At 34.1% G+C, this 22832-nt stretch overlaps 1 protein-coding gene across 2 annotated transcripts in view; it reads right to left on the minus strand.

Moving 5' to 3' along the window:
* Nucleotides 1-316: 316 nt before the first annotated feature.
* The window catches only part of ITGAV (integrin subunit alpha V), an 85228-nt gene continuing 62712 nt past the window's right edge, over nt 317-22832 (minus strand). For both annotated transcript variants that reach the window (XM_024750649.1, XM_024750648.1), the window contains exons 17-30: nt 22121-22275; nt 19096-19233; nt 15531-15598; nt 14776-14923; nt 14156-14248; nt 12206-12285; nt 11747-11827; nt 11131-11236; nt 10330-10488; nt 9248-9361; nt 5343-5456; nt 5134-5241; nt 4384-4506; nt 317-4126 (exon numbers count right to left, since the gene is read on the minus strand). In XM_024750649.1, the coding sequence (XP_024606417.1) occupies nt 4031-4126; nt 4384-4506; nt 5134-5241; nt 5343-5456; nt 9248-9361; nt 10330-10488; nt 11131-11236; nt 11747-11827; nt 12206-12285; nt 14156-14248; nt 14776-14923; nt 15531-15598; nt 19096-19233; nt 22121-22275 (1583 nt within the window). In that variant the 3' untranslated portion in view covers nt 317-4030. The remainder of the gene's footprint in view (nt 4127-4383; nt 4507-5133; nt 5242-5342; nt 5457-9247; nt 9362-10329; nt 10489-11130; nt 11237-11746; nt 11828-12205; nt 12286-14155; nt 14249-14775; nt 14924-15530; nt 15599-19095; nt 19234-22120; nt 22276-22832) is intronic.

Here is a 22832-nt window from a genome sequence, read left to right on the forward strand (position 1 = left end):
AGTGTCTATAAAAGTTTCTTTTTTGCTTCTTATTCCTCATTTCATTCATTGTTATCTGATACAAGCTACTTTGCCATTATTGAAATTGGAAGCCCCTTTAAAATTTCAAATGTCTATGATTTGTAATTGGTGTATTTTAACATTAGTTTCCTTTTGCTCTGTTTGTGACGCCTTTTTTCAAATAACTAACACTCTTAAGAATGTGGACTTTTAAAGAGGTATGTCACCTCTTTGAGGTCATCCTTTTAGTGCACTACTGCTAGCTCATGTGATTAAAAAACAAAACAACACAACATAACAGAAGGAAAATATAAAGTCCTTGCACATAAGTGGCACCAGATGCTCAAGTTTATTGAACAGACACAAGTTACACACTGGAGACTAATAAGCAGAACACTGTACCAGTTTTCACTAACTCAAATCAAGTTAGCAAATGACAAATTTTAGAAGACACTCATTTTATGTCTCACCCAATGTGGGTGATCACAAGAGAGCTAAATAAAGAAAATTACTTTCTATGTTACTTAGGTAGGAAATTAATTGATATACACAGCTTCCAAGTTACTTTAAGATATTGCAAAGTGTTTCAAAACTAGCGGGGAATAGTTCATGTCCAGCCTGAAATAAAGTGTAAAATGGACCTTTTAGGGGTAAATAACTTCATTCGTATATCCATCTCAGAATCATTCCTTCCTGCTAACAAAAATACGAATAAATCTCCGTTTAGATTCGGTTTACTAAGTTAATAATGACTTTGAAATATCTAGGTTTGGTTACATTGTTATATTGCGCTTGAGAAGAATGACAAGAAAAATCAAAGATTCAGTACCTCTCCCAAGAAATTCATTATATATCAGAAATTACGATGAAATACAAGCATATATGCATGCTACATGTCCATAGGTTCATCATTCAAACTAGCCTACCAACAGGTTAAAAGAAATACTCTCCAAAACACTGAGTATTAAGTCATTTCATTCACCACTTTGGATCCTATATTCGATTTTCAAATTTTATATTTTTTTCTTATTAATCAAACTATCACATATACAAGCTATCCAAGAGCACTAACACAGTGACACTGAGATAAGCAACAGTCACACACAAGTATTCCATGAGTGACTTATTCTTTGCCAAGCTCAACACTACATTCTGTAACACAGGAACATCAACCAACTTACAGCTGTTTGCCTTATAAAAAACCAGCGGATCTATTTATTATATACTATACTTTTGCCACATACCTCTCTCTTAGGGTCATGATTCACTATGAAAAATCTTTCACATCCTCTTAAGGAAGCCAGTACAGTCTCTAATACTTGAATTTTCTCTTTATATAGAGTATCAATGAGAATTGACTATGACTAAGTAGTTTCATAACAGGTAGAATTGTGGCACTAATATTTTGATTAATTGTTTTACAATTCAGTATTAAGAACTTAATCAGAATTACAATAATCACCAATTACAAGAAAAAGGTAAAGGGAAGAAAAGGAAAGCGCCTCCCTCACACAAATGTTTCTCAAAATATCAAGTCTGAAATAAATGCCTATTTAAGAAATCAACAACAGCATCAATATTTCTTACCAATACCAAATGTTTTAAACATTCTCAGCCCCAACCATGTTTATTTTCTTAAACTGAATCAGATTATAAGAATTTTACACTCAAAATGGCTTTTAATTCTCAATAAATCACAAAAACAGCAGTGATTATTTTTTGACAGTTTATCCAAAACATTCACATGCTACTTTAGGGTAAAAAGAAACTCAACATTTCCCAAATATTTTCCTCAAGGACTAGGTTTTTAAATTATACTCCTACCATATTTTTGTACAGATATAAATCTTCATTTTTCTTAAAGAAAATACTATTGCTTTAAACTACATTCCATAAGAGCAATTTAAAGCATCATGTTAATTTCCATGACAACACCCTTCAATCTCCTCCAGTCTCATGCTCTCCCAACTGAGCTATTTTGGCTCCTCCTTCAATCTCTGGTAGAAGATTATACCTTGAGATAAGAGGCCATAAAAGCAATAGACTGTGCAAAATCAAACAGTAACATTTTTTTAAAAGAGTGACTTTCTATCCAAAAGATAGTTTCAGAAAGGACTGCTATTAGGTGGGAAAACAGGTAAGGTGAACATTGTTCTAGACCAATTCAGTGACTGTCTGGTGGCAGGCCCTAGGATAAAAATATTTTTTTCTTAAAAACTTTAAATTTATTGGTAATAAAAATACTTACTGCATATGACTAAGATCTTTTGAGGTACTAATAAAATCTATATTACAACACCTATTAATTTTGAAAATCACTAAAGCTAAATATAGGGTCTTGTCAACGTTCTAACTTGTATAACTCACCTACATATGCCTCTGTTTTATGAATATATTCTAGCGTAGGCACTTGTTAGGGAGTTATAACACAAGACATGGCAAGATAAATTTCAATTATTTTTAAAACATAGAAAAATATTCAGTTATTTAAGTGAAATATTTATCATTGCCTAATGAAGACAGTAGTTAAAAAGCTATCAAACTCTCAATTTCTAATGCACAACATGATGTAATTGCACAAAAATAGATATAGCTAATAGTTATCCCCAGGCCTGGAGGAACTGTGAATAATTCACATATTCCTCTAGAAGATTCATCACCCTACGGACTTATAAAACTACAACTTGCCACCTGTGCAGCTTTTATTTAAAAATCCTAGAAAAGTAATTTATATTAATAAACCTAAAAAAGTTTAAAAAGGTTTCCAATAACTTGAATTGCTTATAAAATAACCTCTAAGAAGTCATTTTGATAGCTGAGACTGGTTTTACATGTTACACCTGGCTTCAACTGAGGTAATATCCATCTGAGCAGTACTACACTATTGCTAGAAGTAAACCAGCGAGCTACTTTAAGAATTTCAATTCCAAGCATTTCTTGCAGGGTTGGGAGGTTGAGTGCAGGTTCCTCTAAGTTGTAAAGATTCCTCATTGATCCTGACACATTCTCAGTAACAGTTTTGGAAACGTAAGGAAAAATACACATATAGGAGGAAAATAAATTAATCCCAACTAAAAACTCTTGCTTTAATCTAAGAACAAACTATTAATAAGCAACTCTGTCAAAGAACTACAAACATAGTCTTTTAATTTAAATGCTCCTTTTTCTTTTTTTTGTATTGTATTGTATATAGCCAGACTAAGGCAATGGAATAAATGTACTTTGGAAATGATTTCCAATTCCATATGGCTTCAAGCATCGTGATGTTTAGCAGGAATTAAATGACTACACAAAAGAGGCATTTTTGATTATAAAACTAATTTTTAGTATAAGTTGACTTAAAGGATTTGAAATAGAACTTAAACTTATACAAAATAAAATGTAATCAAGTGGACTGTGGATAAAAATATAAATAAAAATTTAATAGCATGTATTCAATTCTCAGATTAAAACAAAAAACTGTACCTTTGCTATTACAGGAAAGAGTTTTGATGGGATCATGCATTTTTCTTTTTTTAAAGTTCTACCATATAGGTAATATTAAAATCCAAGTTTATGCGGTTATAAAGTTAGCTTGAAAACTCAACTGTAGTGTAATGTGTATTAACGGTAAGTATCTCTACAAAACATGTGGATCCTAAGGTCCAAATTTGGATTGCTTTAAAACAACAAAAACAACAACAAACAAAATCCAACATACAAAATCAGAAACAATAATTGTAGGAGGTACTATTTTAGATAAAGTGGTAACTCAGGCACTACCTGTCTTATGTACATTGAAGATCTATCCTTGAAATGTTATTATTTAAATACCTAAAAATACAAGTCAGTGGATGTATATTAAATGTATGTCTGAACTTAATTATAATGAAAAGGTTGACAAATATTGCTCTCACTTTGTGGTTAATACCAATGGGTACCATCAGCAGTACAGTCTTGGAACTTTATTCCTCATGAAGGAAATTTTAAAATCTATATTGAAGTTGGTACTTCTAATGGGACAGGATGTAGCACAACTTAAAAATCACAGTTAAGTTTCTGAGTTTCCTTCACCATTTTCATGAGGTTGAAGCTGTTCCCTTTCTTGTTCTTCTTGAGGTGGCCGGACACGTTTAAAGAAGCCCATCTGCCAGTTGAAAAAAAAAAAACTCACATTACTGCCACATCAATGAAGAATACTGAAAGTATTCTGAGTGACCATATTATGACCAAGAAAATTTAAATGGCACTTAGTTGAATTTTTCTTCCTTCAAATGATAAGGACTGCTCATCATGCATCATTATTAAAGGTCCCTTTCTTCTTTCCCTCCCTTCTTTTGCTCCCTTCCTTCTCCTTTTCTTCTGCTTCCCCTCCCTCCCTCTCTTCCTAAGTCCATCACTTACCCTGTACATTACAAATACCAAAACAGCCAGTAACAACAATCCTGCTAGAACTGCTAAAATGATCACCCACACAGGGACAGGCATGGGTGCTGGCTGAATGCCCCAGGTGACATTAGTGGTAACCTGTTGGGGGAAAAAGTTCTTGAGTTTTGAAAATAGTTCACTGAATCATTCAACAAATGTCTGAATGTCTACTATATTTTATGTCAATGTTACTCACATTATTTTCTTTTCTAGTACATGATAATTTATGATTACACATTTGGTATCAATAGCACACACACACACACACACACACACACACACACACACACACACACGAAACTCTCAACAGGTTAACCTCTGACTGACTCTGAAATGATTTTTAAATAATCCAACCCAGTTTACGATGTGTTGGTCCCATTTTAATCCTCAAATTAAAGATTTATAAAATGCCCTCACTTAACTGCAGTTAATTTCCAACTTTCTAACTCTGTGGGGAGAAATTCCCAAAATTTTCCCTCATGAAATTTAGTGATGCTAAGTATCTTACATAGGACAAGATGCTAAAGTAAAAGGTCTACCTTTAATAATTCTGGGATGTGGGGGAGGAAAATAGTAATGTTAAACTAGTTTATACTAGGTTATAATCCATTCAAATAACTCGTTACTTTAAATTATCAAAATAATTAACTGCCATTATTTAAAATAAAAATATCTATGGTATTGAACTGAGTGCATTTATTCCATTTCCCCAAATCAATGACTTACCAATGTGGAGTTGAAGATGTCCTCAATTAGAAGGTTCTTATACGGAAACTCTATAACATTAAATGAAGCAGACGACTTCAGAGAATATGAATGATTCTGGTTTTCCTTCTATATGGGAATAACAATAAAATGATTTTCTATATGTCAGGCCTTTTTTATTTCTTCGAAAAAATGGATAAGTTCGCTGAATGCTGCATCTGCCCACTTACATTCATAAAGGTCTCAGTCCACAGCAGAGACTTTACATACAGGATTGCACTCTTTCCTCTGTCTAGTCGCCCCACCTGGCAGACAATCTTCAAGCATTCAGCAATTCCACAACCCTGCCAAAAAATTACTTACTTAAAAGAAAAGATCATTCTATCATCTCTTCAACATATGAAAAGTAGACAATTGACTTGTTTTATGTGAAGGCTAAAGAGATGATCTAGATTCTTTTGCCTTAATAGAAGTAACGTTTAAAATGAGTAGGCTAACAGTTGAATCTATGAATGCTTCTTGTTATGAAGGGGTTGGTTTTAATGTGATTTGTTATGGAAGGGTAAGTGCTATAATATTAAAATATTTATTGTTATAGCTAGAACTCAACATTCTTTAGGCAAACCCAGAGCATGGTGATTTTAGTAAGACATGAGAATCAGATCACAATAGGCCTGCGGAAAAGAAAAAGAAACAGTGAATCTTTAATAGCTATTCCACATCAGACCTGTAGAAATCAAGTGGCATGAGTGTTTTTATCAGTAACCTGAAGGCAGACAGTCAAAAGAATAAATATTCACCACCTTCTACGTGCTGGTCAAACTGCATTAGACATGTCATATGCATATACCTCACAACAGTGTTATCCAGTAAGTGACACCTCCAGCTGATGAATAGGAATAGAAGTGAACTCCCTTGACCTGGTAAAGGGCATCTATGAAAAGCCCACAGCTAACATCTTACTGGTGAAAGAATGGATGCTTTTCCCCTAAGATCAGGAACTGGACAACAGTGCCCACTCATGACACTTCTATTCTACATTGTTCAGAAGGTTCTAGCCAGTGCAATTAAGCAAGAAAAAAATTAAATAAACGGTATCCAGATTGGAAAGAAAGAAGCAAAGCTATCTCTATTCAAAGATGACAGAATCTTACTTACAGAAAAGTTTAAAGAATCCACAATAAAACTATTAAAGCTAATAAACAAGTACAGAAAAGGTAAAGAATACAAAATCAGTATACAAATATGAATTGTTTTCTATACATTAGCAATGAAAAATATGAAAATGAAATTTTAAAAAAATTCTATTTTAAATAGCATTTAACAAGAATAAAATACGTATCTAAGGAAGCGCACAACTTGTGCACTGAAAACTACAAAATGTTTTCGAAAGAAACTAAAGAAGACCTAATAAACAGAAGACAGCTCATGTTCAAGGACTGAAAGACTTAATATTAAGATGGCAATATTACCAAAATGATAGACAGATCCAATAAAATTGCTATCAAAATTCCAACTACCATTTTTGTAGAAATGGACAAGCTAATCCTAAAATTCATATGGAATTGCCAGGAACCCCAACTAGCCAAAACAATTTTGAAAAAGATGAAAACACTGCAGGGCTCACACTCCCCAATTTCAAAACTTACTGCAGAAGGACAACAATCAAAAAAATTAGGATGCATGTATAGATCAATGGAATAGAATTGAGAGTCCAGAAACAAACTCATACATTCACAGTCAACTCATTTTCAACAAGGGAGCCAAGACCATTTAAAGGGAAGAGACAGGTCTTTCCAACAAATGATGCAGGGAGAACTAGAAAACCACATGCAAAAGAATGAATCTGGGCCTCTACTTCACACCATATACAAAAATTAACTCTATATGGATCAGAGATATAAAAGTAAGAGCTAAAAGTATAAAACTTAGAAAACCAGGGACTTCCCTGGTGGTCCAGTAGTTAAGACTCCATGCTGCCAACACAGGGGGCCTGGGGTTTGATCTCCGGTCAGGGAACTAGAGCCCGCATGCCATAACTAAAGATCCTGCATGCCACAACTAAAGATCCCACATGGCACAACTAAAAGATCCTGCATGCAGCAATGAAGATCCCGCACGCGGCAACGAAGATCCCGCGTGCACAACTAAGACCCGGTCTAGCCAAATAAATAAATAAATATTAAAACAACAGCAACAACAACAACAACTTAGAAAAACAGAAAACTTGTGTGTAAATCTCCAGCACTTCGGTTAGGCAATGGTTTTTAAAATATGACAGTAAAAATATAAGCAACACAAGAAGAGATAGACTTGAGAAAAGAAATTTGGACTTCTTTAAATTTAAAACCTTTTTTCCATCAACAAATACTATCAAGAAAGTAAAAAAGACAACTTACAGAATGAAAGAAAATATGTGCAGTAACAGCTCTGATAAGGGTAGTATCCAGAATATATAAAGAACTCCTCATGACTCAACAACAAAAGGCAAACGACCCAATTTAAATATGGGCAAAAGGTTTGAATAGAGATTTTTCGAAATAAGATATACAAATGAAAAGATGCTCAGCATCATTAGTCATTAGGGAAATCCAAATAAAACTACAATGAGATGCTACTTCACTCCGATGAGGATGACTACAAAAAAACCCCCAGGCTTTGCAGTCTCTGGTTTTCTCTCTGAGTTAGACAGGAAGACACTGGAGTGACATGACCTGACCTACTTTTAAAAGGATCATTATGGCTTCTATGTGGCAAATAGACTGTCGTGGTGACAGGGGCAGAAATATGGAGTCCAACTGGAGGTTTGGCAATAGTTCAAGTGAGAGAGGAAGATGGTCTAGGTTAGGTCGTGGCAGTGGTAGAGACGGCAAGAAGGGGCCACATTCTGGCTGTTTTGAAAGTAGATAATGATAGAATTTGCTGATATGTAGGATTATGAAGTTTGAGAGAAAGAGGAGAGTCAAGCCCCATGCCAAAGTTTGGGACAGAGAACAGAGTTGATATTTACTAAAATGAGGAACACCATAGAAAGATCAGAGTTGAGACAACTCAAGGATATGTTCTTAGAATTAAGTTTAAGATTCCTATTAAATATTTAAGAGGAGTTCCAGAGGATAATGGAGTCTGGAGTTCAATGCAGAGGATCGGGTTGGAAATATTAATCAAAGTCATCTACATAGAAATGGTACTTACCAGCCATACGAATGATTAAGATCATCTCATATGGCACTGTCAGATAGAACCTTCTACAATGACAGAAATCATCAGTGTGGAGATACCTGTGCTTCCCAAAGTGGTAGCCACTAGCCACATGTGGCTACTGAACACTTGAAATGTAGCTGGTGTCTACAACACTGGACTGCACAGATCTAATGAATGACTGTAGGTGGAGCAGACAAGAACTCTGAGATCTGAGCCCTGGAATATTCTCTAGAGCTTAAAGGTCTGGAAATGGAGATTGAGACAAAGTAGCCAGTTGTGGTAGGTGGACAACCAAGAGAATAGTGCCCAAGAAGTGAGAGAGGAGTGTTTCACAAAAGAGTAAGTGATTAATTGTGCCAAAAAGTCACTGTGCAGTTGAACTGAATGAGAACTAAGAAGAACCATGGAATCTGGAGATGTGAAAGTAACTGGTGATCACTAATGAACATAAACACTATACCAGGTTCTCTGTTAGTTGATGGTTTGCAGATCTGTTAAATTTTAAAAACTTAAGTGACAAACCTCTTTATAACATTATAGTCATTAGATTGGCTGACTCAACAAAAGTTGATCATAATGCTAATTATTCTTATATTTCTGTTGAGCCCTTCTGTTTTTTTCTGCAATATTGAACATAAGTTTCAAAGATTAGGGTGAGACTGAGAAAGAGGTCAGTTAAAGGAGGGCAGTCAGAGAAATAAGTTAGAACATAAAATATTTTTATTAGTAATCTACACAAAGACAGATCATTTGAAGAAAATGTGGCATTAATTCAATTAGGAACAAGGAAAGTAAGAGAAGTGAATGGTATAAAAATATACAGAGTTCTTTCCAGCACAGCTGTTGTTACTTTTGAAATGCTCTTTGGCATCAGTTCTATAATCACATATTTTAAAATATTTGAAGTGCTTGTTGTTGAAATGCCACTTACCAAAGTGTGCACATCTCCTTCACTGAGGGTGAGATCCCGCTTAGTGATGAGATGGTTCCGGTCACCTTGCCCACCAATTGTGTCATTCTTTTCAGTTGTTTGCGAATTTGAGATCTAGGATTACATAAATAAACTGGTGGTAAATAACAATGGAAAATATTTTGCACTGACATTTTGGCATAAACTGTTATACATGATTAAAATATAGTGACTAAAAATGTGGCATGACAGAAAATTCACCACTTAATATATGGCTAAAACTAAGCAAAGGAAATAAAGATTAGAGTCCTTAATATGCGGGAAAAAAATTACCTCTACCTAGCCATCATTTTCTCCCCTTGCATAGCTAGGGGGGAAACTGATAAAATACTTAGAAACAGCTTGAAATTTAACAGTGTACATCTGTGATGTATGTCAATCATGAGTATACATTTTTTGCTTTGTTTTCTTAACTTTCCTTACTCTGACCTGTGAATAGCTTCTTATCCAAACATATGTGCTAGGATGGAGAAGACTATATCCAAATAGAATTCCATAAAATGACATTTTTCTAGGTCAAGTCAAAAGAGCCAAGAGTAAAATGTTATATCTTATCCCAAAGACAAAAATTTCAACATCCAAACACCCTTGACACATATTACATGTGGATAAACCACTCTGCGATAAAACCAAAGTCAAATTGGGTCACTTAAGAATAACTCCGGATGGGAATTCCCTGGCAGTCCAGTGGTTAGGACTCCGCGCTTTCACTGCTGAGAGCGTGGGTTCAATCCCTGGTCAGGAAACTAAGAACCCTCAAGCAAGCTGCGAGACACGGCCAAAAAAAAAAAAACAAAGAGTATCTCCGGAGGCTCACTAAACACTACATAAATAAATGGTTTACTAGGACTTCACAAAATTCATCCTTACTCATTACACAAATAAACAATTTAATTCATAGTATACTGGTTATGAGCTAAAACATTTTCGCAGAATAGATTTATTATTAAAACAATTGTTTATTTCATGCATTTCTTTTATAGATTTAGAAAGAAAAGCAATAAAATATCATCATTATAAATAGCTGCTATTAAGTACATTACCTTAATTCTCAAAGGGTTGATCTCCATATCTGAAGTGCAGTTCATTGGCCCATCAATATCATATTGAAGGATGTACAACAAAGTGTTATTGTTATATTTGTAAGGCCACTGAAGATTTAGCATTGCCTTGCTGAATGAACTCGGACCGTTATTTCTCAGCTAATGAGGAGAAGGAAATGTAAATACTTAGGGCAAAAATCTATTCTATAATCCTTCCCCTACAGCAACTTTAGGAATCATTAAGCAACAGGATTTGAATAACAGTTTGAATAACAGTTTCCATAGTTACTCTAATATTACAACATGATCATTATTATGCAAAAGAATCAAACTCAACATCTGCCTCTGCGTAGGGCAGTATAAATCAGGATGAATGTATAAACAAAAGAGGAAAACTTGAAAAAGTTAATGATAAGTGGCATAGAAAATTTTCTTCCTACAGAACCAAAATTTTACTCAGTGACCTATTCTTTTTACTCAAGTAGAACTAACTGGTTTTATTTTATTATTAAAATAATAATAATAAAATATTACTTTTAAGTTAATTTTTATTATTTTTTTTTTACTAATTGGTTTTAAACAACAATTTGTATAAACAGCTTTCTTTTACTACTGGAAGCTACTTGTCTAATAAAAATGAACTTAAGAATAGGGAAAAAATTCAAAGAAATCTCTGGTACATACTTAAACTATGCAGAGTTTATGCAAAAGTTAAATAGACTTGTTTTTTAAAAAGAGCCTATCTATTCCTCTCTTTGTTGGCTGTCTACCAGGTATCAGTTAAATCCAACAGCTGCAAACCTCGTAGATGTGCTGAACAACTGGCCCAACGTCTTCTTCAGTCTCAGGGTTCTCCTTGTGCTCCCAATTTGGAATCGGAAGAAAGATATGATCAGGACTTGAGACTCTAAACAATGACCAAAGAAAACCTACCATGAATATCAAAATGATATGGTCAGTTCATTTTCAAAAGTACCTAGTGTCCAAATGAATATAATCAGAATTAATTAAAAAAAAAACACCATACATTTAACAGAAAAAACAAAAACAGAAACTATACTTGTATATGTACATGCACAGATGGACATACAAACTACTCTTTATTGAATCTAATGTAACAGGTGAATTGATAACAGGTGAACTTTTGCATAAAAGTTCAATAAATTTATTTTGTGCCACTTTTGCCATGTCTGGTTTATTTCCAAAGGATTATCAAATAAATATTTGGGGCTTTGGAATACACCCAGGACCTTCTTCTTTCTACAGAAGCTACAGCTCTAGTAAAATGACACCGAAACATGGAGTGTCTACTATCCAAAAGAAGCTAGGGGCCCTAGGACTTACTTTTAAGAAGTAACTACTTTTAAAGTAGTTTAAATCATGAGAATGAGATACTCAACTGGGTAATCATACTGACCCTCTTATCTCAACAGCAGCTAAAACAGCAAGGTCAACTTTGTAAGATACAACCGGGCTTACTTTGTCAAAAAGATTGGAGCTGAAAAAGAAAAAAATATATTTAGGACAGACTTGAGCATAATCGTCATCAATAGCATACAGAGGCAAATGCAGTGAAACTAAAAGTAAACAAATTAAAAGCAGTAAAGAAATGACAAACTACAAATCAAAATAATTACTTTCATTACCATTTAATTCCAAGAAGATAATTTTTAGTTAACTTTTAGTTTTGTTTTACAAACTCAAAAGCAACATAAATTATTCTTATGATGTAAATATTGATTTTAAAATGCTATAATTAAGTACTAAAATTTTAGTCTATCCTATTCCAGAATATTTAAGTATACTGCATAATATATTTATAACAAATAATATTTCCTCCATAGTTATTATAAACGGAAAAAAGTTGTTTTCATACCTTTGGATTTGTAAGTCAAATTTCACAGAAGTATCCATCTCTGATTGCTGGTGCACACTGAAACGAAGGCCAGCTAGGAGCTGAAGGAGGCGGGAAAGATGGCAATGTTAGTTAGAACAGTGTCAAATTAGTGAAATTCCAAATCCACCGTCCAAAGAAAAAAGAATAGGGTTTGAACTTACAATAAAACTGAAAATACTCTAGCAAAGGTAATTAAGTCTGATCTTCTATCAAATCTCTATTATTTCAGATACTTGGGCCAATCCATAATGGAGCCTGTTTAACAATGATTAACCATAATTCTATCTCCTTATAATATTAACTAATTATCTCCTTATTATATTAACTAATATTAACTTTCTGAAAAATGCAAGAGGAATTGCTTGTTGACCCAATGACAGCATAGTAGTTATGCACAATAATTTGGTGACAGGAAGCTAACACATGAACTTGTGTTAATGGAGCAGGAAGGAAGAAACAGATGGCTTACAAGAGTGAGAGAACTTGGCTTAAAAGGACAGATGTAGGGCCAGAAGCAGAATTTCTCCACGTCACCCACAACTCCACCAATAACAAACATCTTAACTTCTGCAGGAGGAAAATTGTTATTTTAAAGAAAAAACTGAGCTACAAGGTAAGGGAAAGCAGCCTTCTTGCGGGGGGGTCACATAAATGACATCTAAAAATGGCGCTTCTAGGGGACCTTGTGAAACTGCCTCCCACTTTACAAAGCTTGGAACCAGCCACAAGAATCAACCTGGAATTATCTATAGTGAGTGAGCAGTGAGTGAGAAAGATAGAACGAGAATATAAGAAAATAAAAAGCATGCTCACTTGTTAATGAAACATTGTAGTTAAACACTGTGTTAAATACATGTGAAAAAATGCAACTCTGGGTACTTTGTTCAAGCCCTTTTCCCTAAGAGACCTTATATCTAGAAATAATAATGACTTTTAATGGAAAATATATTTAAAGAAATATGAAATATTTATTTTTATTGAAATATATTTGACATATAACACTGTAAATTTAAGGTTGATTTGATACATTTATACACTGTTATATGATTGCCACTGTGGCAATAATTGCACCTCTGTCACATTACATAATTATCATTTCCTTTTTCTGGTTGGAATTATTAAGACCTAGTCTCTTGCAAGTTTGATGATTGATTAAAATACGTTACTGTTGTCTATAATCACTATGCTGCACATCAGAGCTTTAGACTTACTTGCAAGTCTGTACCCTTAAACAACATCCAATAGGAGAGATGTTGTTTATATGGGTAGATATGGAATATTCAGCCCCATAATATCACAGATCTTCAAATTACCAATATCTATGTGCTTATTAAATTAAATTCTATTGAAAAGGTAACATGAAATATACTGCTGTTTTTTTTTTTTCATTGATAATAGGAATTCTACAAGGTATATTTTTGTTTCCTTTTTAGAGGATTTGGGAAGCAACTCACTGAGTGCTTCTTCTCAAGCTCCTGGGCTCCCTTCTCCACCCCCTGAAGGGGAGCCTGATCCAACCACTGTGCTCTTTGATCCTACTGGGATGACCATATAGGTTTCAAGTTAATGAGATCATTCTAACTCACTTAAGAATGACAGTCTTGGTATTTGTCAGAGTAGTTTTGAGGATGCATTGAAGTGTTAGTTTAAAATATCAAAGTTACAATCTCAGTCCTTAGTTTCAACCATGTTCTCATCCATTTACCGAATTGAAGGTGAAGAGCAGCTTACTGAATACAGGTAATAACACAACCCATTACTTTAGTATCTTAATCAAAACTAAACTCTGATAGTCATTACATTCTAAATCAAAGCCAGTTTACACACTATTTTGAAGTGCTTATAAAAAAATTACTATGGACAAACCCACAGAAAAATATGCTATTCTCTATAAAAGAAAAAACAATCCATTTAATTAAAATGCCTTACTTGAGTTCCAGCCTTCATTGGGTTTCCAAGGTCACATACCACCTGGCGGGTTTGGTTTTCTGTCTTAAAGGCACAGGAAAGTCTTGCTAAAGCCTTTGATAGACAAAGAAAAAGGATTGAAAGGAAAATAAATTAATGACCAAAAAAATGCAGAAGCCATAATAAAACTTTAAAGTTCCTAGACAATATCATGCAGTTGGATGATTAGGTTTCTGGCTTTACAAAGCAAATGCATCTACTTGAGCAATGAGGGGTACAGGGGAAAGCAGAATTGTGTACAAGTACCACATATAAAGTCAGAGTGTTTCTGAACGATCCCTAGAGGACATAGATCCATAACCATATTACCTCTGAAAAATTATTTGATGGCCAGGCTTAGACACTTTATCCATCTGACCCTGTTTCAGGCACTTAGCTAGCAGTTTTGTAAATGTCCTATCAATGCATTATGCAAAGTTATTAGGCTTGAAAGGAATTATGTAAGATAGGCACTCTATTGTCTAGCAATTTAGCCTTAGGTAGAAAGGCTAAGCTTGTACTACACTAAACAGGGGAGCAGCTCATTAATGTTAATGTGAACTATGAGTGCATTTCAATTTTTAAAGGGGCAGCTTGCTTACTTCACTGTTGCGGACCACCCCGATGAAATCGGCCTGCGGTGGGATGGAAACGATGAGCTCAGCTTCATAGGCACCTTCCCCCTGATTCTGAGCCTTAACAATCAAGGTCAGAGGGTTGTCGTCCCCAATATAGATCTTCTTTTGATCACTACGAGTTAATACAAATCTAGACAATGAGAAAAGACTGCACGGCGAGAGCATGACTATTCAAAGCACTGACATGTTCAACAGTGTCTCGAGATTTTTTAAGACTACTCTACAGCTCAACAGAAAACTGGAAATAGCACACTGGGTGCAAATCCAGTGATTCTCCCAGTAAAAGAACACTGATGCCTTTAGCATATCACTATCACTCATATGTATTACGGAAGTAATTTTATATCTCTTTGTACTTATTAATCCCCTGATTTTTTTTCTAAAGGCTGAATTAATCATTTGTCTTGATACTCACAGTATTCGCTATAATTTGTACATCATATAAAATGGTAATGAGTCCTTTAGTTAAGAGTATCTTTAAGAGGATATAAAGTTACTTTGTGACACTACTCCATGCTGAATAGGAAGAGATCTGCTAACCTAGGTAGCCAGTGAAAACATAGCACCTATTTTTTTAAAGCTCAATATTTATAGCTTTACTGAAAACCATGCATTATCCTCCAACATAACTAATTCTCATTACTATTACTTTAATAGAAAAATGTGTTCTTTCGTTTAAATTTCTTATTATACAGTCTATAATTTGGAGCAAAACTTACCTATCTACAGAAACTTCCAGTTTGGGTTTACAGACATTGTCTTCACCACAGTCAAGCAGAATATGAGCCTAGAAAAAAATTTTATTTTTCTCTACATGCATAAATACCAGTACAGGTCACATATGCAGTGTATACCAATATATGTGTGGACGTATATGAATATACATTTATGCATACATGTATATATTTATATATACTCTACTTGTATATATACCTGAATTCAAAAGGGATCATGGCTGCCTGTTTTTAAATAGGTCAGTCTTAGCTAGTAAGAATGAAAAGGAAGAAAAAGATTTATAGGGTATAATACAACTAGTTGGAACCTTTTAGTTCTACCTCAAATTAAGCTGTTAAGATTTTGGAATGAAGTATAGAAGAGAAAGTAATATTCAAGAAATGAGGGTTCTACTTTACTCAGCTGCTGCTAGCCAAGTTGTGTGACCTTAGAGGGATCAAGAGGGATCTTAAAGGGAAAAAACAGTGACAGGCTTTCTTAAAAAACAAAACAAAACAAAAACTGTATGTTTACAAGTCACAAGGGAGGCACAGCTCCCCAGAATAGAATTGTATGGTAGAGATCTTAACTGTCAGTTTAATTGGGATGAAACCCAACAGTACATGTAAACTAATTCAATGACCTAGATGTAAACAGCTGCTATGCACTTCAAGAAGATGGGGGGAAAGGCCAGGACCAGTAGAAGAAACTTGAGGTGACTCCATAAGTGATACCAAATACAATCACTGCTAATTTAGTTCATGAACAAAGAACGGATTTAATGATATGTGACATGGTGTGTATTAAAAGTCCCAGTTAGAATGATGAGTATCTGAAGTTTGGAATGAAAAGTATTATGAAATATTTTTTTCAACATCTTTATTGGAGTATAATTGATTTACAATGGTGTGTTAGTTTCTGCTGTATGACGAAGTGAATCAGCTATACATAAACGTATATCCCCATATCTCCTCCCTCTGTGTCTCCCTCCCACCCTCCCTATCCCACCCCTCTAGGTGAACACAAATCACTGAGCTTTTGTGTATATAAGTCAATACAACTCTCTCACTTCCTCCCAGCTTACCCTTTATTATGAAATATTAATAAACTATGGTAAAGGGATATTTGACTAACTACCATTCTACATTGAAGAGAGAGGATTAAACTGGCATTGGTGCAGCTATAGCCTTAAAATATGCTGTCAGGAAAGATAGTTTCAGAGATGGAAAAGACAAAGCAATGTCTTCCATTCACAGAGAACTAAATCTCTACGGTTACATACTTAATATCTTGTACAGAGTAAGAACTTAATACATATTTGAATGAATAAATGGAGGGTAGGAAAAACAAAACTCTCTTTCTGCAGGAAGCATGAAATCTCTAACTCCAAAGGATTAGGGTACAGAAAGGGAAACTCAAAAGCTGCCCTGTCTGATATAGTAGCCACTAGTGAGCCACATGTGGCTTTTGAGCACTTGAAATATATCTAACGCCACTGGGGAATTGAGTTTTATATTTCATTTAATATTAATTAATTTAAATTTAAAACTGATACTTGATTCTGCTACTGAAAAACTTTTAGTATGTTTAGAACAACTTGGCTATGTGAATCTACTTTTTCAACTATAAATTATGAGTTCTAAATACAGAAAAAATATTTCTGATGAAGCTTTAGCATCTGAATTGAGATGTGTTGTAAGTATATAATACACTCTGGATTTTGAAGACCGTAAAAAACAGAACTTAAAAAATTTCACAGAAAATATGACTATCTGGAAATATGGTCTTAAAGAAGTAATTAAGTTAAAATGACATCATTAGGGCGGGCCCTAATCCAATATGACTGGCGCTTTATAAGGAGATCAGGACATAGACACAGAGGGGAAATGATGTGAAGACACAGGGAGAAGGTGACCACCCACAAGCCAATGGGAGAGGCCTCAGAGGAAACCAACCCTGCAGACACCTTCATCTCAGACTTTAAGCCTCCAGAATTGTGAGAAAATAAATTTCTATTATTTAAGCCACCCATTCTGTAGTATTTTGTTATGGCAGTCCTAGTAAACTAATACAGATATATTATTAAAACTAATGTCACCAGTTTTCTATGTTTTTTTTTAAATGTTACTGACCAGTATATTTAAAATTACAAATGTGGCTAACATTATATTTCTAACAGACAGCAGTACTTCGTAGAGAGAGTACAGTAAAAAAGTTTGTAATATGACCAGTGAAATAAAGGGCCATTTTAGAGAGAAGTAAATAAGAATGATGGGATAGGTAATTAACATCGAAATGAGAGTACATAATAAAGCTAAGAATACAGAAAAAAAGATGCCTAAGAGTAGGTAATGTCGGTGCTGAAACAAATGTAGAACACAAAGGAAACAAAGATTCAAATAATGAAGAAAGTGGGGTGGGGACAGGGAAGAAAACCAAATATTACTGAAGTTATTATTCCCTCGAAGTGGTTTCAAAAGTTAACCAATTTGATTAGCTGGCTTTAAACTGTATTGGTATTAAAGAGATTGGTGATCTCAGTAAACTAAACAAAAGTAATGTTAACACTAATAAACAGTTTCTAAAAAATTATAAAGAGAAAATAATCATAACTCCTATAACAAAACACATAATGTAAAAGGACAAGCAATGATTAACTTTTCTAAAAAATGTAAAATTGAATGACAGACTCTAAGAGGCTCAGCTGTTCATTATTAAATTATTAATCAACATAATATTGTATATCCCCTAAAAATAAAAAATGTAAGAAATATGAACACAGAACTATGTTTTAAAGTTCTATATTAATAGGTAGTAGAAACTAGCACGTATACTATTCATGTGCAAAATGAAATATAAAATAAATTGTTAAAATATAAAAATTACAAAAGACTAAAAAATTTTAATTTGCCTTATGCTGCTGTCATGTATATATAGTCTTCTCAAATTACGGAAAAAAAAATAGTTTATGAGATCTTAACAAATTAGACAAAGAAGTAACAACCTAAATTTAGGGTAAAGCATTCTATGAGAGCAGAAATATTAATCTAAAAATATGAATATGTAATAAGAGGAAAAAATAGTAAATACAATAACATTTGAATGTATGGGTTTTACATAGGATTTTCTAAAAATATTTTAATATAGTCTTTATAAAATTTTATTTTGCTATATTTGGTTTTATGAAAAGAATGATTTATGTACTATATATGCATATATGTGTGTACATATACTATTTTTTACAATTAAAATATAAATCAAAGGTAATATAAATAAACTTGTTTAGCAAAATATAAAATACTATGTAAGTAAATTGGCATTTTGTTGTTTTCCTTGAATTATTTTACTGTTTTATGTGTATGAAACGCGACCCTGTCTTCCTCTGCATACCTCTAAGTTCTGAGTGGCTTTAAATGTCTTTGACCTGAAAATCCAGATTCCTTCTCCTGACTTCTCTGACTAAAACCCAACATTATAAAATCAATCCCTTATGCTACTTAACAATATGAACTATAAGACTTTAAAAAGACAAAAGTATAAAATTAATGATAAATTAATAAAGTACAGTACCTGTCGACTAACATTGGCAGGAGTGAATTGGTTAAGAATAGGCTGCAAGCCTGTCGCATCAGCAGCTGTTCTATAATCCAACCGATACTCCATAAAAATAGTAATTGGAGTGAGTTTGTCTCTAAATTCAGATTCATCCTAAAAATGGAAAAGCTCTGAATTAATGATGACATCAACCTATGACATCAAGCTATCTGGAGAAATCCATAAGTACACAATACAAAGCCAGCTGTATTCACCCCTTGATCAAATTCTACAAAAACTCTTTGAAAAACTACACTTACATAAGAATAGAATATCCAAAAAGAAGATTATCATTATCCAGTGAGAACACTTAATCAACTTTGTTTTATAATGTAATACTTGATTCACACAAAAATATATGAGGTATGTTAATAAAACGAGCACTCAAATACACACCCAATATAAATAATAACTAGGACATAACCTATATTGCTAAAGCTACCCACATGCTCTTTTCTCTTTTCATCCCTTTGTCTTCCTTCCAGAGGTAACCATTCCCTTGTTTGCTTTCAGCAGTTTTACTCTAGTGTGTGTGTCCTTGAACAATATGTTCTTCAGATTGCTTTTCCTGTTTATTTTAAAATGAGACCATACGTATTCTTCTGTCATTTGCTCTCTGTTCAACACTTTTTAAGATTCATTCATGCTGTTACGTGTAGCGAGGTTAATTTTTACTGTTGAGTAATACTTATCATATAATAATTTATTTACAATTTATTTATCAATTCTTCTGTCAAAGGTTACTTGGACTGCTTTGGGTTTTTGGTTTGTTTTTGCTATTACAAAAAAAAATGTTGTAATGTATTGTTCTACATAGTGGCAAGGAGATTTGTCAGCTCTGTAAGATACAATATTATTTTCCAAATTCTTCATATTGGCAACTTACACTGCCACGAGCAATGTGTAAGAATTCTGATTAACTCACATCTTGACCAAGCAATAGGTACTGGCAGACTTTGAGTGTAAAATGGTATTTCTTCATAATTGTAACGAGGTATTTGTCTCGTTTGCTCACATCATGAATAGTTATTTAATTTCATCAAAAACCTTTCCCTGCACTTAAGTAAGATGGCCATGTTTTCAGTCTATTCATGTGTAAAGTTACATTTCTATACTTTCAATGTTAACCCAACCTAGGATACATCCAAGTTGGTCTGTTTTTTAATCTTTTTTTATAAACTTCTAGGATTTAGTTTGCTTATATTTGGTTAGTAATTTTACATCTATGTCTTTGTATAACACTGTCATGAATTCTCCTTGCTTACACTAACCTCGGTCAGTCTGGGTATCAGTTACACTACCTTCACAGAATAAGCTGGAAATATATTTTATTTTTCTATTCTAAGAGTTTAACATTGGAATGTCTCATTCTTGACAGTTTGTTAGATATTGCCTATAAAACCATCTAGGTCTTGTGATTCCTTTGTGTAAAGATTTTTAACTGCCAGTTCAATTTTTTTTAATGGCTTATATGGTTAAATGAATTGTTTGGGTTCTTCAAATGACAGCTGTGTTGTGTTTTTCTAAGAATGTCTGCTTCCTCTCAGCTTTTCTATGTCTTAGCAGAAGGTTATTCATAATATTTTATTAATTCCTCCATTATCTATAGGTACATCCTTTCTCAATTCCTATTTTTGTAGAGGCTTTTGGGGGTTTGTTTTTCCTTCATCTTTTTCTCAATCTTTCATTTAAATTAAATATCATTTAAAGCTATACATTTACCTTTACATTCTGCTTCTGGGATATCCTACACGTTTTGATATGTAGTATTTTCATTATAATTTACTTCTAAGTAAATTCCTAATATGATCTCTTTTTTGATCCATAAGTTACTTAAAAATCACAATTCCTAATTCCCAATTTATCTTTGCTATTGATTTCTAAAAATTGCACTGTAATCAAATAGCATATTTTCCACGATTCCAATTGTTTCATATTTGTTCAGACTTCCTTTATATGTATATATGGGGAAATTTTATATTCTCTAATTGTTGGATGTCAAGTTCTATATAGGTATATAGGTCTACTATATTATATTATGTTGAGTCTTCTAAATCTTTACTGATGTTTTTGTCTTTTTTTTTGGCCATACCGTGGGGCATGCAGGATCTTAGTTCCCCAACCAGGGATCGAACCTGTGCCCCATGAAGTGGAAGCATGAAATGTTAACCACTGGACCACCAGAGAAGTCCTGATGTCTTTATCTTTTAAAAAAATGTCATCCTTTATTTCATTAAACATTTTATACACACTTATATTTTGTAACTGATAATTCTAACATCTCAAGCTTTTCGGGACTAAGATTCATTTGCTGTGTCTTCTAATGGCTTATTTCCTGGTGTGTTTAGTACTTTTTTTAGAAATGAATTCCTATTTGATTGAATTTAACCTATGGGACCCATACTAGATTGCTCCAGTGAGACCTTGTATTTACTCTTGCAGAAGTCAGGGCGCATCTTTGTTTTGGGAACACTTTAGCCTTGTGGAAGACTCTGGACCTAATGCAGGAGGCTCAGGTCAGACCCCTGGTTTGCAGAAGGCCCCAGGCGAGCCTGAACCCCTGTGCTGGTGTCTGCAAGTACAGCTCACCCTCCGCCCAGGTTCCATCCCTCCCTCCCTAGCCATCCTGGCTCACACACTTGCTTACAACTCATAAGTCAGGTTTAGCCAATGTAGTTTTTTCATTGATTGCTTATGGTGGGGGGTGGGGGGGGTGGGGTGGATTTCTTTTACTGTCTTGAGAGTCCAGCAATATTTAAGAAATATGTTTGTCATAATTTATTCAGTAGCATTGTTGTGGAAAGGCCACATGCAATATCCAGTCTGATAAGCGTAGAAGTCCATTACTCAAGTTTGACTCTTTAAAAAGCCCAATTTCCTCAAATGCATTTTTCTGTCTTCTTTTTGATTTACTACCAAAAAAATTTACAGAAAGTGAAAATCATTTAGATGAAAAGAAAAAATAATAAGTAGAAAGAAGAGATAATGGATAATCTCTTACCCGCAGATATGCTATTAGTTCTTCACATTGCATCTGTCCCCCCCTTGAGATGGTCATGTTCTTGGAGTGACCCGGGGACCTGTTATGGAGAAATAGTGCTCGTCGAATTGCTCCTTTTTGCTTGAGTTTATCCAAAAGAAGCTCCACCTGGAAGTCTATACAAACCAAAGGATTTATAACCAACATAATCTTTAGGGACACCTATCTGTCCTAAATATCTCAAGTTTTCATTTAAACAGAGATATTTATCCCTTAAGAAGTAATCTGCTTCTAACTCAGTAAAAATGTCTATACATTGCAGTGAGATGACAACATATTAATTCTGAATAAATATTTAATAATTAAATAACTGATCCAACTATCCCCAAATTAATGTCATCTATTAAATTGAGACAATAGATGATGATGGTAATAAAACAACTATCAGATAGGGGGGAAATTTTTTCTTTTAATTTAAGCTGAGAGGAGGAAGTTCAGAAATAAAATATATGGATTAAGAATTTTATCACTGGGCTTCCCTGGTGGCGCAGTGGTTAAGAGTCCGCCTGCCGATGCAGGGGACACGGGTTCGTGCCCCGGTCCGGGAAGATCCCACATGCCGCGGAGCGGCTGGGTCCGTGAGCCATGGCCGCTGGACCTGCGCGTCCGGAGCCTGTGCTCCGCAACGGGAGAGGCCACAACAGTGAGAGGCCCGCATACCGCAAAAAAAAAA

Source organism: Neophocaena asiaeorientalis, unplaced genomic scaffold (genome assembly GCF_003031525.2).
Source record: "Neophocaena asiaeorientalis asiaeorientalis breed wild unplaced genomic scaffold, Neophocaena_asiaeorientalis_V1.1 scaffold172, whole genome shotgun sequence".
Classification (NCBI taxonomy): Eukaryota; Metazoa; Chordata; class Mammalia; order Artiodactyla; family Phocoenidae; genus Neophocaena; species Neophocaena asiaeorientalis.